The sequence below is a fragment of the Desmodus rotundus genome, chromosome 5 (assembly GCF_022682495.2).
Source record: "Desmodus rotundus isolate HL8 chromosome 5, HLdesRot8A.1, whole genome shotgun sequence".
Lineage (NCBI taxonomy): Eukaryota > Metazoa > Chordata > Mammalia > Chiroptera > Phyllostomidae > Desmodus > Desmodus rotundus.
Window position 1 is genome coordinate 7,768,308 of NC_071391.1, and position 16,989 is coordinate 7,785,296.

General features: G+C 56.4%; 3 protein-coding genes and 1 long non-coding RNA gene across 14 annotated transcripts in view; 2 read left to right on the forward strand and 2 right to left on the reverse strand.

The window, feature by feature from the left end:
- Positions 1 to 726: 726 nt before the first annotated feature.
- On the reverse strand, positions 727 to 5,195 carry FEN1 (flap structure-specific endonuclease 1). Its single transcript, XM_024574168.4, has 2 exons — positions 5,044 to 5,195; positions 727 to 2,577 (listed from the first exon to the last, which is right to left on the reverse strand). Exon 2 carries the CDS (start codon positions 2,554 to 2,556, stop codon positions 1,414 to 1,416), a length of 1,143 nt encoding a protein of 380 aa, XP_024429936.1. The 5' UTR covers positions 2,557 to 2,577; positions 5,044 to 5,195; the 3' UTR covers positions 727 to 1,413.
- An 84-nt stretch (positions 5,196 to 5,279) lies between these two features.
- Positions 5,280 to 8,392, forward strand: TMEM258 (transmembrane protein 258). The gene is made up of 4 exons (XM_024574199.4): positions 5,280 to 5,420; positions 6,828 to 6,937; positions 7,514 to 7,650; positions 8,263 to 8,392. The coding sequence occupies exons 1-3, from the start codon at positions 5,418 to 5,420 to the stop codon at positions 7,638 to 7,640; spliced, it is 240 nt and encodes a 79-aa protein (XP_024429967.1). The 5' UTR covers positions 5,280 to 5,417; the 3' UTR covers positions 7,641 to 7,650; positions 8,263 to 8,392.
- Positions 8,393 to 8,637: 245 nt separating this feature from the next.
- On the forward strand, positions 8,638 to 15,682 carry LOC128780973 (uncharacterized). The gene is made up of 3 exons (XR_008426911.1): positions 8,638 to 8,708; positions 11,902 to 12,021; positions 14,610 to 15,682. It is a non-coding gene; the product is annotated as an uncharacterized lncRNA (long non-coding RNA).
- The window catches only part of MYRF (myelin regulatory factor), a 33,412-nt gene continuing 25,129 nt past the window's right edge, over positions 8,707 to 16,989 (reverse strand). For 3 of the 11 annotated variants that reach the window (XM_053924791.1, XM_053924798.1, XM_053924799.2), the window contains 9 exons: positions 16,679 to 16,759; positions 16,417 to 16,505; positions 16,147 to 16,314; positions 15,632 to 15,874; positions 13,942 to 14,044; positions 13,634 to 13,708; positions 13,190 to 13,292; positions 11,565 to 11,639; positions 8,707 to 11,393 (listed from right to left, as the gene is read on the reverse strand). In XM_053924791.1, coding sequence (XP_053780766.1) covers positions 11,313 to 11,393; positions 11,565 to 11,639; positions 13,190 to 13,292; positions 13,634 to 13,708; positions 13,942 to 14,044; positions 15,632 to 15,874; positions 16,147 to 16,314; positions 16,417 to 16,505; positions 16,679 to 16,759 — 1,018 coding nt within the window. In that variant the 3' untranslated portion in view covers positions 8,707 to 11,312. The remainder of the gene's footprint in view (positions 11,394 to 11,564; positions 11,640 to 13,189; positions 13,293 to 13,633; positions 13,709 to 13,941; positions 14,045 to 15,631; positions 15,875 to 16,146; positions 16,315 to 16,416; positions 16,506 to 16,678; positions 16,760 to 16,989) is intronic. The other 8 variants (XM_045183113.2, XM_053924792.1, XM_053924793.1 and 5 more) reach the window with 8 other exon arrangements.

Sequence of the window (16,989 nt, forward strand, 5' to 3'; positions counted from 1 at the left end):
AATCTGGGAAAAATTGGCTTATTCATCAACTGGAAATGGCAATGAACAAAACAAACTCCTGCCTCAGGACAGAACTTTCTGTCCACACCAGTGGTTTTCAGAGGCCCCTGGTTAAGCTATCCTGTTCGTACTTCAACCAGAGGCCTTATACCCTGGGATTCCACATAAGATTCCATTTGAAAAATAGGTTGCTCCATTAAAAACTGGAAACCACTAATCTTTGGTCTTCCACCTGCTTAATCTGTCGGAACATCAACTTTTCTGACCACTGAATGCCCTTGTTAACTTCAGATGGCAGTGGTAGGAGTGCTAAGAAAGTAGAAACTCAAACAGGACAGCTCCCCAAGTTTTATCAGGATTCTGCAAAGACAAATACATCCCATCACTGGAAGAAATAGCCACCTAAACGTGACGCCAAACAAAGAACAAGTGGCTTTTGAATGACAGCTTTCACAATTTACCAACTGGCACATGCGTGAACGCTATACAGTAGTTGGTCTAAACTTGAGGTTTCCTCAAAGGGGTCCCTTGATTTCACACAGTTGGTGGAAGACTGGGAATTCCACTCCCAGCAAGGTAAACTTTCCGCGCCTCCTCCAAAGGGCTGCTGCACCACCCAAGCTGCTTAGGCCATTCAGTGGGGCCTGGCGCCATCTCGTGGCCACACTCAAACCACCAGCTCACTGGGGACAAATCCAGCACGTTAAGACTGAAAACACATTCTGCCCACTTTTATAATTTTATTGACTCTTCTCACATGTTTAAGACAAAAACAGCACATGAAAATAGCATCAAATCCCAACTCAGCGGATTGCCTCAGAGAGGCCATGAGAACTAAGCCACCTTATACCTCTGAATAACTAAGGATTCAAGTTACATAGCAAGTTCAAGTTTCTGCCCACCCCAGGACGCATGGCTGGTTGTCAGACCCATGTTTCCCACCCCGGGGACTCCAGCAGCTCTTCCCACGGATGTAAGACTGACTCTCCCTGCTGGCTACCCTGCAGGGCGGGTCGAGGCTGAACCAGGGAGAGAAGTGCAGTCAGGTCCCAGCATCAGTGGCCAACAGTCAACCAGCCATAAGATCATTCCCATAGTCTTCTGTCTTTGCCATTCATCTTCCTCTCCCTTCCCCAAAACTTGTTGCTATCACTCTTATGTAACAGCGGACTCAGAGTCTATTAAATTGACTGAAATGTGGTTCGACCTGAAATACTTTCCTGAGCTAAAAAAGGAGACAAAGTACCTCTGCGGCCTTCCTGCAGTACATCAAGTAAAAGGGAAAAGCCCACCGAGACAGGCGCTGCCGGAGAAGCAACCCCTCCCGGCCCCCACAGGGGTTTCTCTAGTGCTAGGTCTTGAGGGTGCAAGGTAGACATACTGGGGTCAAGGAGGTATAATGAAGGGAGACATTTATTTCCCCCTTTTGAACTTCCCTGCTGCCCCAGTCTTTGCCTTCTTCTTAGCAGATCCCTTGGGTTCTGGCTCCTTGCGCTTAGCCGAAGAGAGCGAGCCGGTCACCTTGAAGAAATCTTCCAGGCGGCCCTGGGTGCTGCCTTGGCGGCTCTTGCTCAGCCGCTTGACGCCACTGCGAATCCGCTCCTCAGAGAACTGCTTTTCACCACACATGAATTTGACGAGCTCCTCTTCCTTTGGCTCGCTCCACTTCAGCTCCACAGATTCCGCGTCCAGCACCTCAGGCTCTAGGAAGAGCTGCTGGGCCTCCTTGTGGAGCCAATTTTCTGGCACGGGGTACTTGGTGGGATCAAGTCGGCGCACAATCTCCTCGATGCTCTTGTGCTTCTGGATGAGGTCCACGGCCCGCTTGGGCCCGATGCCCCGAATGCTCTCACAGTAGTCACTGCCCAGCAGGATGCACAGGTCCACAAACTGCTCCTGGTTCAGGCCCAGCTCCTGCAGAATCCGGCTCAGGTGAAATTCCTGGATGGGCAGCTTCTTGGCCTCACTGGCGGTCAGGTGCCGCATTAGCACAGGGCTGCCGAAGGTCAGGCAATCCATGTCCTCTGTGGCTGCCGCGTAGACTTTGCCAGCCTTCACCAGGGCTGCACAGCTGGCCTCTGCCTCACTGGGTGCATCAAGGTACGGGATGCCCATGAGGCTCAGTAGACGCTTGCACTCATCGTTATGTTGCTTGGTGACCTTCACCAGCCGCTTTGTATACTTCTCTACGTCCTCCTCGGCCCCAACATCCTGAGCCTGCTGCAGCTGCTTCTCGGCCTCGGCCCGCCGCTCACTGCGTTTGGCCAGCTCACCCGACTTCAGCTGTGGAGGCTTGCCGTCAAAGACGTACACGGGCTTGATGCCATTCTCTATCATGCGGATGGTGCGGTAGAACATGCCCATCAGGTGGCTGGTGGTCTCACCCTCCTCATTCTGCAGCACATCCCCGCCGTGGCGAACGGCAATCAGGAACTGATAGATGCTCATGGAGGCGTCGACAGCCACCTTACGGCCGAAGTAGCTCTTGATGTCACGCTCCCGGATGGCACTGGGGGCCACATCAGCAATCAGTTTGGCCAGGCCTTGAATACCCATAGCAATACAGAGGAGGGACAGCTAAAAAAGGCAAGTAAGACAAGGAGGAATGTTAAGGATACAAAAAAAAAAGTTATCATTGGTGCTATCTCACCAACTTCATGCCTTCTGCTAAATGAACTTGGCACAACAAAAAGCACATCAAGTCAGCAATGCAGAAGGTGAAAAGATGAACACGACAAGGCTTCCGTTGCCAAGAAACTTCCAGTCTAGCAAGGAACTCCACTCAATTAATACTAAGGCTTCCTGAGTGTAACTGAACTGGGTACTGAAGGAGTGAGACACTGTTGACGTCCCTGAGGCGGCAACAGGACTAGCAGGCAGTAAGGGCTACGTCTTCGTCAAGGATCATGCAAATCCAGAGTGTGCCTGCTTCAGCTTGAGGAGCCCAGGGATCACAAAGGCAGAACGGAGCCCCGAAGGGCAGGCAAGTACTAGTTGGACAAAGGTGAGACGTGACAGATACCAAAGCAACCACAGTACACGACTGGATGCGTAAAGTAGTACAATAAACATGGACACTCATCTTCCTGCCAACACCTGAAAACCACATCCATTCCTCCCCAACGCATTCTTCCGCCTCACTCCCCTGAGCAGCTGTGGTTCCTCTTCTGTGCCAACTTGGCTAGGCTGTGGCATCCAGTTATTTACCTAAACACTAATCCAGCTGTGGCTGTGACATATCTTGTAGATGTGAATAACATCCACAGTCAGTTGACCTTAAGTGAAGGAGACTGCTTTCCACGATGGGGGCGGGCCTCAGGCAAATGATCTGAACAACCTTGACGGCAAAAACAGGTTCCCCGAAGAACAGTCTGCCTTAAGACTGCCGCATAAAAAAACCAAAAACGAAACAAAACAAAAACCCTGCAGCACCAACTCCTGAGTTCCCAGCCTGCCAACCTGCCCTATAATTTTCAAATTTGCCGGCTCCTATGGTCACCTGAACCAATTCCTTAAAGTAGGTCTCTTGGATCAATACCTACAGATCTGCGTGTTCTGTTTTTCTGAAGAACCCTGACGGGCACAGCAGTCGTGTGGAATGGGAGTGACGCGGCTTTCTCACACCCTGTGTTTAACCTCCCTCCCGCACCCCCTCCGCATTCCCGAGTTCCTGCTTCTACCATGTTGTCGCCGGTTCAGGGTCCTCCCCCTGCCCACTCTCTCCCCCACGAAGCCTACAGTGTGAAACCCCAGGCTCCTACCCCACGCCGGGGCCCGATCTCGTCACTCGGGCCAGCGCTGCGTTTCTGCGGTTCAGGCCCCTCGACAAGCCTTTCCCAGGGCAGTCTTCCCCAAACTAAGCTTGCCTGGCCGGTGTGGCTCAGCTGGCTGGAGCGCTGTCCTGTATCCGGAGGACTGCGGGGTCGATCCCTGGCCCCGGGGGGCACTGTCCCCGGTCTGGGTGCCTACGGCCGGCAATGCCTCTCTCGCACTGATGCCTCTCTGTCCCTACCTCTCCCAACATCGTCTCTCTCTAAAAAGCAATGGGAAAATGTCCTTGGGTGAGGGTAAAAAAAGTAAAAACTAAGAGAACTTGAAGAAGAGGACTCACCTTAAGTGACGTCTGTTGTACCAGTTTTATTTTAGTATGTGTTACACATATAACTATTAAACAGGGTCTTTTGTGTCCCTCAAAGTCACCGTGTACCCACTGCGTGGTGCGTGCCCAACACCAGGAAACACTGTACTAGGCCTTCTCATTGTTCCCCTTCTTCCTTCACGGGGCTCTTTGTAAACAAAGCAAAGTGATCCAGTGAGGGTCCTCCTCCTACTTAAGTTCAATCAAGGCCTTCAGTGCGCTGGTTCCCCACCGACCTTCAGTCTGGGTGGGACTCAGTGCAAAAAGGCTGGCATGAGGCCCGCCTTTCCTCGATTTTGCTCAGCTGCGCTCTCCACCCGCCACCCTCTACTAGGCCCTTCTTCAAGGTCCACCTCCCATTCCTTCCCCAGTGAGTGGCAATGGCCTCGAATCTGGGCGCCAGCACTTACCGTCTGTGTGGCATCACCAAGTCACTTCGTGTGTGACATTATTAAGCCACGTACGTTTGCATCTCATCTATGAGATAAGATGAACACCATGCCCATCTTGCAGAAGTACTGCCTGGGCCAGCTGAGATAACAGCCGAAAGGCTCCCGGCACGCACCAGGCGTGCTGCTTTGCTGGAACGCGTGCGGAGGCCGCTGCCTCGCTACCCGGTCTTCCTGCCACAGCCTCCCACAGCGGGCTCTAACAAGTGAAGCCTGAAACGGTGTTTCATCAGGATCTTGGTCAAACTACACCACGAATCCCGTGAGGTGGAACTATTATCCTCTTTCTACAAACGAACACAGAAGCTCGGAGGTGACGCGACTAGCCCCAGTCCCGCAGCGGCGAAGTGGCGGCAGAGCGTTCGCGCCTCCGCCCCGCGCGGCAGCCGGCCTCCGAGAGCCCCCAGCGCAAAGCAGGACCCGCCGCTCTCGGAGACACTTCCCACGGGGTCTCACCTAGCCTTAGGAGCGCGGGGTCTCGGCAGCTAACGCTCGGTCCACTGTCGCCCGGGGCAGTCCTCAGCCCAGCTCTCGCCTGAGATCGCCAGAGGGTCTTCTCTCGCTCCACCGCCTTCCAAAGCCCGCGCTCCCGTCACGTGACGCGCTGCTGCGCACAGCCCCCTGGGAAGTGTAGTGCAGGCCCGCCCCCTCGGCCGGCTCTTCTCGAGGCACGCAGTCCCGGCCAGGCGAATGCACTCTCTCGGTGACCCTACAAGTCCCACAATGCCACGTGCGCGGGTGCCACATCCTCTTCCGGCCGAACGGCGCGCCGGCTCCTGCCGACGTGTTTTTCCGGTGGCGAAGCAGCGGTTCACCCTGTCCCCGGCAAAATGGTGAGATGGTGGAGGGGAGCTCGCAATAGGGTTGGGAGGACCTTCAGGGCCCGTCCCATACTCCCTCTCGCAGAGGCCTCGGGCGCTGGTGTTCCAGACCGCGGGAGGCTCCGGTCTCCTCCGACTTGGACTGAGGGGCGGAGAAGGGAGGGAAGGCCCTTGCCCTGGACCCCTTAGGCTGTTTTGATCTCGCCAGTTTTAAGGGTAGTGGGCTTGAGGTGCATTTTTAATGTCTTGGAGCTTTTATCTCTCCTACTTGTGACCAAGCTGTCCGCTCTGTCTCGAATTTTCTTCCCCCTGCGAAACTGGTATTTATTCTACAAGGCTTTGGGCACATGTCATCTTCCTGGTGAAACTTTTCTAACTCTTCCCGGCACTTGGCCTCTCCCGGGAGTCCCACAGCCTCTGTACAGACCGCTGTCTTGCCACGTGTCCTGGACTTCATTGTACCTGCCACGCCTCCCAGTGACCACCATCTGACGTGCCTCTAGCCCTGAAATGATGTCTATTCATCTTTGTATTCCCAGCGCCAAACACAGGGCCTGAAATAGGAGGCTCAGTAAATGGCAGTGATTGTCTGTCGTTTGGGGGATGGGGGATAAATGTTTACCGAATTGAATTCCAGTGTCTCTTAGAACAATGGGGTCGATTTACTTTTCTAGAGTTGTTGTGTTCAGGATTTTCGAGGCCTTGGCTGGTGGGTGACAATGGAAGTTAACATTTGTCCAGAACTGTATGTTTACAGCCCTCTTCCCCGGGCATTACCTCATAATCTTCCCCAAACTTTGGGCAGGAAACAAACACCTATTGAGTAACTACTGCCAGGCAGTAGCCAGGTGCTTCGACATTCGTCATCTTTCTGAAATCATACAACAACCCGGTGAGATGTTATAACTCAGCCGAGACTCGTGGTATTCACTAGAGCCAGAACTTGAACTGGTGCCGTTTGCCTGTAAGTTCTGAGATTCCGTAATAGCGTAGTGAGAATAATACAGAATTAGAAGTTGAGATCTAGGTACTGGCCCATAAAGCTCCTAAAATTATAGGCAGACTTCTTCTTGGGCAGAAAGCCCATACCTTTCACTACATTTTTTTCACAGTGGCCAGTAGCCTCAGAAAATATTAAGGGCCATTGATCTATAGCTAGTTAGTGGCCTTTTGTGTTCTAGCCTCTGACTCTCAGCAGCCCTTCTTGCCTCCTACTGAAAAGACAGAGTTAGTTTCAGGTGTTACTTGTGGTCATTCCCAAACTGCATCACTTGATGTGGGTTCTGCAGGATTTCCGTATTTCCTAAGCTGAAACAGGCCTTAAGCAGTCACAGCGGCATGAGGTTCCTTAGTGACCCCTTAATCCGGCAGGTTGACGTGTTGGGATTCTCATGGCTCTGATCGCATGCCTTCCCCTAGGAGCTCGAGGCCATGAGCAGATACACCAGCCCAGTGAACCCAGCTGTCTTCCCCCATCTGACCGTGGTACTGTTGGCCATTGGCATGTTCTTCACCGCCTGGTTCTTCGTGTATCCTTCCGCTGAGTGGCGAGTGGGCCAGAATTACTGATGTGGGAAACTGAGGCAGAAACCATGCTGGGCACACGCACCCTGCCCGTTTGTCCTGGTGTGGGATTGGAAGAAGGTAAAGAGGTAGAGGGAAGGCTGTTGATGTTCCAGGTCAGGTTGTGACCTCGTTTTTCAAGTTCAGGTGAGCTCAGTTTGCTCTTCAGATTTCTAGAACAGTGAGCTGAGAGCCTGACTGGACTGGAGGCTGGGGGTAGATCTGAAGTTGAGAAAGTGGTATAAGGTGGGAGGCCCTCCGGTGTCAGGACATCTGAGGACTAGTCTAGCTCCACCATTCATTAGCTGTGACCTGGGGCAAGTGGCCTGACCCCTCTGGGCCTCATTTTCTTTGTGGGTAGTAGAGGGGTAATACAGAGTGACAGAGTCTAGGTCATCTCTTGGGCCTCTCTGCCTGGCTGCACCAAGCCAGACAGACCTCCCAGGAAGCCTGTAGCCCGTATCTTTCTCCCGGAGTCACAGTGACTGTGCTTCCTGCTCTGTGCAGTCCATCCCTTTACTTTTCCTTAACCATCTTGCCAGTTATGAGGTCACCTCCACCAAGTACACTCGGGACATCTACAAAGAGCTCCTCATCTCCTTGGTGGCCTCGCTCTTCATGGGCTTTGGGGTCCTCTTCCTTCTGCTCTGGGTCGGCATCTACGTGTGAGCTCCCCAGGGTAAGAGCTGTGACAGGGTGGGACGCTGCAAAACCTCCCACACCTGTATCAGTGTGGTCCTCAGGCCCGCGTGACCCCTTGGTTAATGGAGACAGAGTCAGCAAAGTGGGTAGGACACCAGACACATGTACCTCCTTCCCTGTTCCTAATGGGGGTCTGAGCCAAGTGTGACCTGCTTTGTCAGTTCTAAATGCTGTACACCGCCCAGGGCCTTAGTCTGGCTTTGGGATGTACTACGTAGCGCTGTGGACACAGGCTTCTCATGGTTACACATTTGCGTTCTTACATGTCACACACCAGTAACTTGGAGAGGCTGCTGGGAAGTGGGCCAGAAGGGGGTCAGGGACTGGTAATTACAATTTGCTGCAAGTCGTCCTGTTTTGGTTAGTCGGAATGTTTTCGGCCATTGAAATAAATGTTGACTAAGTGATAAAAGAAAAACAAAAAACTGCAGCAGATAATCCATCAAACAGGTCACGAGAATTGGCTCAGGTGGCTAGCTTCAAAGGACTGCGCCCATCAGCCTGTGCCCCGGGACATAGGGGCTCAGTAAGCAAAGGTGGTGGAAAGAAGGACCTTTGGTCTCATTTTGATTCCCCTCTCCTCTTTCAGGTTGCAGCCAGGCAGCTTCACTGAATCCCTGCTTTTGTAAATTAATTTTTTTTACTGTTGTCGGAAATGTCCCGCCTGCTGCTCACAATAAAGGCAGATGTGTGGCCACCTTGTCTGGTGCCCAGTCTCAGCTCTTCCTGCTTTTCTTCAGCCTTTCAGGTGGTTCCTGCTGCTGGGATGCCTGCTCTGTACCTTTGAGGGCAACGGGGTTGTGGGAGGGGTGTCATGTCCTTGTAATTGAAGGCCTACCTGTGGATAGGGAGGGCAGGCCTACCCTCTTCTGTTGTTTCTAGAGCAGACTTCTCCAGGATCCCTCATCAATCAAGTCTTCCCTGGGCCAGTCCTCTGCTCTAAATGTAGCCACCCTTCTCTGCAGTGGGAACACTGGCAAGGTGCGGCTTGTCCTCTACAAAGGCTCTTCCCTGGGATGGCCACTTTTAACCCAGGTAGGGCAGCAGTCGGTCCCTGGGGTGTGGCTGGGGGAAGGGCTGCTGAGTCCTGTTCCCAAGCCTAATATGAAACTAAGAAGGATAATGGGGTATAAAGCATCCATCTGGCTTAGGCACCCCCAATTCCAGGAGGCCCTTGCCCCACAGGTGACTCCATCTCCCACCAAAACAACCTCAAGAAGAGACGGGGAGGCAAGCTCAGATACAAAGCCGTATTTATACATTTATTTATATACGTGTATTTACTTCAGAAGAAAAGAACAGTTCAGGGGGCAGGGAGCAAACAGGCCCAGGGCTGCTTCCCCCTGCCCACTCCTGAGTCCGAGTGGGTGCACGATAAATATGAGTCGGAGCTCAGGGATGGGAGCTGGGCGGGAACGGGGAGGGAGGGGCGCTGTATGCACACGCGGGCTTTTACAGGAGACACAGTGGGGGCAGGGGTCTTGTGCATTGCGAGGCCCTATGTACAGCTTGAAGCTTGGGGGAGATTAGCCCAGAGGCTTTAGGAGTAAATGCCAAAGGGAGAGAGAGAAAGGAAGAGATGGCTCCTGGACCCTGGGTACTGCATGGAGCCAAGACATCCACTTTCCAGCCCCAGCCAGGCAGCTGTAGCCTCCAGCAGGTGGCCCATTCACCTTCCCTGAGGCCCTTTTACCTTATTGGGCTTAGCGCAACTTTGGTCCAAGGTTGACCCCCCTTGAGCAGCTTGAAGCCCCTGCTTGGCCCCAGCCCCTGCACTGAGACCCCCACCCCAGGCATGGAAACAGCCAGCTGCTAACCAGATTGGGGCTCTGCTGTGTCCAGATGGGCCCCAGACGGCAGTGGAGGGTCACTTTCCAGTTAAGGACAGAGGGGCTCTAGTCCAAGGACAAATACCCTACTGAGGAAGTCCCAGAATCCTATTATAAAGAGGGGGGCTCAGCAGTTTTAAGGCATTTAGGGAGGTTCCCCCACCCTGCCACGCTGCGGGAGGAGACAGCAGAGTAGTCCTAAGTAAGGCTGGGCCCCTGCATGGTACGAGGGCCATGTGACCCCTGTGTCAGAACGAGGGAGTGGGGCCACACTGGGGAGGGGGCTGAGTGGCCAGGTGTTCCCGCAAGCCCCCATGCCCCTGGTGTCTCGCCATCCTGAGGATAAGTGCTTTGAGATCCACAGCAGAAGGGGCCCCGCAGTTCCTAGGCTTTTTCAAGATTTAGGCCCCGATGAAAAGGCCTCCCACTCAGAGCTGAGAATGAGGCATAAGAGGGGCGAGGCCTAGGTCCCAAAGAGGTGGCAGACCATCACAGAGCAAGGACACAGGGGAAGTCCTGTCCCCACATCTGAACCCACGGCAGACATGGCTCAGTGATTGCCATGCTCCTTCCATGAGCCCGACGTGGCCTCAGAATGCTGCCGGCACCCACTAAGGACAAGCCAACGTTGGCACTTGAGATAAGACTTCCGCCCTAACCTAAGCCCCCTCCACTCCGGGGAGGAGTGAGCAGAGATGGGGCCTCCAGCAGATGGGAATGGAGGGAGGCCAGAGTCTTCGTGGTCGGGAGTGGGATGGGTGTCTCAAGGCCCCCTGGGACAGATCAGAACCAGGGCCCTGGCCCACTCTGGGATTCCTACCGCCACCCTACCACTCTTGTCCTGGTTTAAGTGCATTTTAGTTACTCATTAATAACAGCAAAAGCTATCTGCATCCACCCATCAGCCAAGATGGCCTTCTGCCTTGCAAGGATTCCTGCTCCTCTGCTCAGAGAATGATGGGTCACTGGCACCTCTGTGGGCTGTAGCAGCTCCCTGGAGCCCAGGTCTTGGAGCTGCACCACCGGGAAGCTCATAGGGAGCTTCCCTTCCAGGATACTCCAGGTTCAAGGGTCCCAGGCTTACCTGGCCCACTGGCCCCACTGGTTCGGCTGGGCACTAAGTGTACATAAGGCACGTTGTCAGTCCCTCCAACCCATCCGGGCTGGCTTCAGTTGCCCTGGGAGCTTTTGGAGCCAAGCTCTCCCAGGGAGAGGAGACCTCCTGGGCCACAGTTAAAGCTTTGAAGTGCAAGTCCAGTGTAACAGTCAAATCCTAAAAGTCCACCACCGCGCCACCCCTCAGGGTGCAGCTTCGAGGCTGAGGGCTGTCTGCCCCCCACTGATGCATGGTTCCAGCCAAGTCTCAGGGCTCCCTCCAAGCCCCCGCTGATCTCAAAGGCAGGCAGGTCCTCTCTGAGGGCCAAAAGGCAGCTCTCAGTCTCAAAAGGGGAGGCAGGGAGGGTGGGCTCTGGAGAGAGTCCCAGGCTTCCCCTTGCCTCCAGGGCATCTGAAGCCAGCCCTCCGGCCACCACAGCTTGACAGATGTGAACTGGCCCTGTCCCAGCCCCAGGAGGTCTCTGGTTCCCTTCAGGGTATGGGAGGAGTGACCAGCAGGGACAGCAGCTCCAGTGTGAGGACCTCCGGTTTCACCCAGCGGGGAGGGCCAGGCCCAGCTCAGCCCCTGGGGGAGTGCCAGTGAACGGTGGAGAGCTGGTGGCCACGGGCTCCAGTGTAACACCACTGCATCCAGTGTAGAAAGGGTGCGGCCCGGGCCCTGGTGCAGTGCTGCTGCTGCCGCGGGGAGGGCAGCTCAGTCACACAGGCGGTAGAAGCGGAAGTAGTAGTCTGTGGCCAGCCGGACCAGGGCCTCCGAGCTGCAGTTGGCCTGACCCTGAGTGGAAGCGCAGTGGGACTGGGTGAGGTGGCTCAGGGGTTGCAGGACAGGGGGTACTCCCCCTGATGACATTTCCTGACACTGCCCCAACTCCTGCCCGGAGCTCTGCAGACGCCCTCCTCCCCACCCCTCCCAGAAAACCCACACAGATACAGGTGCTGTGCTCACCAGTAATGCCACCTGGAAGTGGTAGGTGAATTCGCGGAAGGACAGGATGGTTACTGGCCACTGGTGGGAAGTGCCCTGGAGAAAGAGTGGAGAGGGGTCAGGACAGCCCCCTGCCCCGGTCCTAGTCAGAACTCCTCTCACAGGCCACTGCAGCCCTGGCTCTGCCGTGAGTTCGAGGGAGAGGGATGGGAGGGAGCGGGGTCTGCTGTGGGGAGCAACGACAGCCCCCCTCAATGCAGGCTGTGCCAAGCCCACACCGGCCCTCACCTGGCGCCTGCCTCTCTTCCCCATCTTGTCTACCTTCCCTCTCATCCGCTACGCTCTGTGCACCTGGAAGTGTTTCGTTACCACCACCTTCACTACAACCCAGTGAGGTGGCACTGCTGGCAGATGAGGAAGCTGAGTTACTCGCCCGAAACCACACGGTGACACGTGGCAGACTGGACTCCAAACCCAGGTCTGTCATGCTCTCTCCCTGACAGGGCAGCGTGAGGCCCGGCGCAGGCAGCCTGCCCACCTCCTCCCTGCGGCTCCGGCTTTGCCTCTGCAGTACGTGGGCTCGGGCCTGAGCTCCACACCTAATGAGCACCTTGCCAGGCTCCCCCAGCCCCCCGTCTCTGGGGCCACGGGGCCTGAGCCTCTTGGGCCCTCCCGGGGCTCTCCCTCATACCATCCTCTACTCAGGTTGTCCCTGGCGGGGGCATGTGGGAAGGCAAGGCCTGTGCACACCGCTCTTCCGCCTGCCCACAGCTGCGTCCAGCACGGGGCCTGCGACAGAGGAGGCCCCAGTGGAGATTTCTTAAAATTATTTATTGATTTTAGAGACAGGAAGGGAGCCAGAGAAACATTGCTTTGTTTTTCCACCTATTTACGCACTCGTGGCTCATCTCTTGCACGGGCCTGACCAGAGATCAAACCCACAACCTTGGCGCATCCAGACAAGGCTCCGACCCAGCAGCCGGTGGGGTCCTGAGCACTTGTCAACTAAACACATGAGGAGTGAACAGAAATTTCCTTAACTTGTGCTGAGTCACAACTTCAGGTCACGGCCAGTGAGGAGCTAGACAGTGACAGAATCCCAGCCACTGGGTTCCCAGAGCAGGAGGTAGCCCTCTACACGCAGCTGGAGGCGTCCTCCAAAAATGCCCACGGAACCGTGCCACCTCCCCAGCCTGCGCCTGAGGTCCGGGCTCCCTGCCCGCTGGCCCCCCCGACTCAGCCCCCACCACGCTTCCAGCTCTGCCACGCTCTCCCTGGCCTCCAGATCTCTGCACGTGCTGTTCTCTACTCCTGGGACAGTCCCCAAATTGTCCTTCAGGTCGCAACTACACACGACTTTTGTCAGTGGCCGTCCTGACCCTGAGACCAGACAACGTTAGCTGTCCCTGCCATGGGCTCCCAGGACTCCCTGTCCCCACCACTGCATTCAAGCTAGCCCTTGCGGGACTGTTTTTCCCGAGGGACAGGGACAGGAGATGCTCAGCAGTGAACGGTGCACATACGGCCCCCCCACCCAGGGGCACAGAGGCCCTGGCCCCAAAGCCCCAGCTCCCTCTCCTTATCCACTGAGGACCCAGCTGTGCTCTGGGGCCTGGTTGGTTCACAGCTTCCCCATTGTCCTTTACCTGGGTGTCCTGGTGGGTGTGGAGGCTCCGTGGAAGGCCCCCTTCCTCACACGGCTCCTCTGATATCACGCTGCACAGCACCACGGACACGGGGAACGAGGAGCTGGAGAAGGCCCAGTTAGCAGGGAGATGGGTTCCAAGTTCCTCCACCCCAGCCTCCTCCCAGCCAGTGCTCCACGCCACTTCCCCTGCCCCACGCCGCTGAACCTGCACACAGCCTGAGGACGATGCCTAACAGTCCAGGCCCTTGACAGCTCTACGCCCGTTCCCATCCACCACCCCACATGGTCGAGGCCCCTGGGGGCAGCAACCCATTCTACAGACGAGGCACTGAAGCCCAGAGACTGCCGGGGTCACACCGCCAGTGAGCACAGAGCAGGCAGTTAGCAACCCTCCTCAGCCCCGGGGCCACCACGTCTCTCCCCTGCCCCACGCTGAACTCACTTCATCTGCAGGGTCAGGCTGAGGTGCAGTGGGGTGTTGCTGCTGACGGGGATGTGGTAGGTGAAGTTCCCAGGCCTGAAAGGGCAAAGCTGGCTCCTCAGCCCAAGGCCACCCCCCAGACCCCCACCTCAACCGACTCCTCAGCCTTTGGTCTATACTGGAACCCTTAAGGGGTCTAGAAAGGGGCTGCCCCATCTTGCGGGGGAAGTCCGTCTCTGAGGGGGCCAAGGTCTGGACATCTGTACTGCCTGGGCTCGGGTCACCTGAGGGAACCTGTCCCTGGCGTGAAGGGAGGGAGCCAAGCCCACCTGCAGGCACCCCCTGGAACGCAGTACTGGGAAGTGATGGGCATCGAGTTCTCCAGCACCTGGATGGAGGTCAGGGAGGGGGCTGCATCTGCAAGGAAAGAGGCTGTTGGGGTGAGGAGGAGGAGCGTGACAAGGCAGGACAAAAATGAGGAGCAGCCAAACCTTTCCTTGCCAGATGTGGCTCAGTCACTCACACCTTAGTAAGAGGAAGCTTCCTGTTACTCTTTCCAGACCCCGACAATGGCCGGAGGCACAGCACCCTCTTCCCCAACAACCCCAGGACTAGCCAGTTCCCATGAGCCCAAGGACTGTCTCCTTGACCGAACAAGAACACCCAGGAGCGGGGACGGTCTTCCATACCCCTTGCAGGGGCAGGGAGGGGGGCAGTGGTGGAAGGGGAAATAGGAACCTGCTCTTCAGGCCTCTGCTCCTGACTGTACACATCCCTAACCCACCCTGGGTTCAGTCAAGCGGGTGGCTTGAAATCAGCCACAGTGGGAGTACTCACACACACAGATCGGGGCTCCCCTCTACCCCGAAAGCCACTTGTGAGCTGTGCCCCAGCCCACCACTGCCTGCAGGCCTATCTGAACAGGCCCACCACAGACTGGCTGGCTGGCTGGGGTGGGGGAAACAAGGCTTTCTCGTTCATCTCAATTCATCCCCAGGCTTGCTGCTGCCTGACCATCCACCCAGGCAGGGGAAGCTGGGGCCACTAGCCACTGAACACTTGCTGGGCCTGCGGCATCTTCAGCTCTATGAGGCAGCCAAGGAGCCCAACAGGACCCAGAATGCCCTGTGGGGTCATGGATAGGCATCAGGTAAGGACACTATGGATAGTACCCTTGAACTTCTTTACTGGGCAAACTCCTACTGTCCCTCAGAGACCCAATTCCAATGTTCCCTGCCTGATCCTTCCCTGATCACCTCCCCACCGTGGCCTGGACTCAGTGCCCTCCTCAGCCACCAAGGCACTTCTCACAGCCTCGTCACACTGCTGTGTTTACATGTGTGTGAGCTCCGTGGGGGCAGAGCAGGTCTCTCCCCAGTGCCCTGGACAGAGCCAGCCACAGAGCAGGGCCCAGGAAACGGCTGTCTGGTGAGCATGTCCCCCATGGGGCTTCCCCATCACTGTGAACCTCAATCTCAGCAAGCCACAGCTTCTCAGCTTTGTTTTTTCTTTAAGCCGCAACACCCATCAAATGAAAGTTGACAAGGAGGAGGCCAATACCTAGAGCAGAGCTACCTGATTGAAGCCAGGAAGGTTCTTGGCCTCCCCTTCAACCTCCAGGGCAGCCCCCAGGGCACCATGGAGGAAAATGGCTTGAAAACCTCTGTGAGAAAGGATTTCTGTGTGACACTAAGGGTTTGAGGTTTGGAAAAAACAAGAAAGAGCCAGGCCCTGGAGTCAGGGACACTTGGTATCAAATTCCAGCCCTGCCACTGATGGGTTATAGGACCCTTGACCCTACGTCTCTGTTTCCTCATCGGAAAAATGGGGACTGTTCCTTTCGGCAGGAACGCTGTGAAGATTAAATGAGGCATTCTCTGTAAGGCTCCTGGCCTGATTTCCGGTTACCGCTGATGGACAGTTCTGCACCCAGGTACTTGGGTGACTGGGCTGAAGCGGGCCCTGACCAGTGAGCTTTGCTGGGCTGGGCTGAGAGGTGTAGGGAGGCAGGGCAAGTACCTGGTGGGCCCCAGGTCTGAGTGGGGCCCAGGCCAGGCTGGGGGGCCCCTCGGCGGGCCCGGCCATGGATTCGGAGGCTGGGGCTGTTCTTGGTTTTGCCCTGCACCCCAGGAAAGGGGACTGCAGGACTGGCCACAGGCTCCAAGCTCTTTGGATGCTTGAAGTGGCCAATGCCATTGGCTGACAGGCCCCAGGACTTGGCTCTGATGTTGGTGACTGGCAGCGGGGCCATCTGGCTAGGGTCTGTGGATAGAACCAGGGACAGGCTGAGTAGAGGGAACTGGCTGCCTCCTACCCAGCTGTCTCTTGGGCTCCACTGGACTCTGGGTGACCCTCATTTCTCCTGCCCCCTCCAAGGGGGTCCCCAATCCCTTCCAGAGCCTCATTCTGGGCTCTAGGAGACCCTCCCACCAGTGAGTCTTTGCGGGGGCTGGGGGCGGGGCTCTTCCTCTGGACTCAGGTGAAAACAATTTTTCATAAACCCAACCCCAGCCCCGGCCACCAAATAGCCACACCTGAGCGGTTCGTGGACGGGCTGGGATTGAAGTTGGAGCCAAGACTAGGGTCAGTAGAAGGACTTGGAGTGGGTGAGGGGCAGCAGACCACAGGGCAGGGGCGGCTGGAACACAGGTCTAAGGCGCGGAGGGCCGGTCCGGGGGCTAAGCTGGTCAGGCTGGCGGTAACTGCGGAGGCCAGAGGCTGCGTGAGCCAGAGGCGGGCAGCAGAGCCCCCACCCAGCCGCCTCTCCCTGATCCCATCACTCCAGACCCACCCCGGGCACGCACCCAGCAGCAAAGAGGACCGTGTGCCCGGCAGCCCAGTGGTCAAAGGGGACTGTCGGAGCTCAGTGGTCCCAAAGTTCTGGTTGGACCTGCTGGGGAAGGGTGGACTAAGCTCAGAGGGGCTGGAACAGCCTGAGCAGGGGGGCCTGGGAGTTCTAGAGAAGCAAGAGGGGCAGGAGGACAGGGACAGGGAAGGTGGAAAGGAGGGAGGAACAGGGCGGCAGGAGCCAGAGGCGGGAGGGAGGAGCTTAACCCAGACACGTACCAGGGGTGCATGGCCTCACCGCCCCCAGGGTGCTGGGGCCGGAGCAGGGCCAGGAGACAGGAAGTGGACACGGCAAAAGAGCTAAGGGGCAGCAGGAGGAAAAGGGGAGACAGGTGAAGGGGGGGAGAGAGAGACACACAGTCAGAGGTGGCTCCAGAGGCTGAGGGTGGCAGTGGGCAGACAGAGCCCAAGATCCTACCCTGGCCCTCTTCTTCCCTCCACCCTAGTCCAGCCTGGGCCCCTCAGGTGCCTCTGACTCTCAGAGGCCCAGATACCTGGAGGAGCACCAAGTAGCCAGAGAAAAACATCGG

Excerpts from the sequence above, each read along its gene's own strand:
- FEN1 (XM_024574168.4), bottom strand. The coding sequence starts at position 2,556 with ATGGGTATTCAAGGCCTGGCCAAACTGATTGCTGATGTGGCCCCCAGT.
- TMEM258 (XM_024574199.4), top strand. Across the intron at positions 6,938-7,513 it reads TTCACCGCCTGGTTCTTCGT|TTATGAGGTCACCTCCACCA; the intron begins GTATCCTTCCGC and ends CCATCTTGCCAG.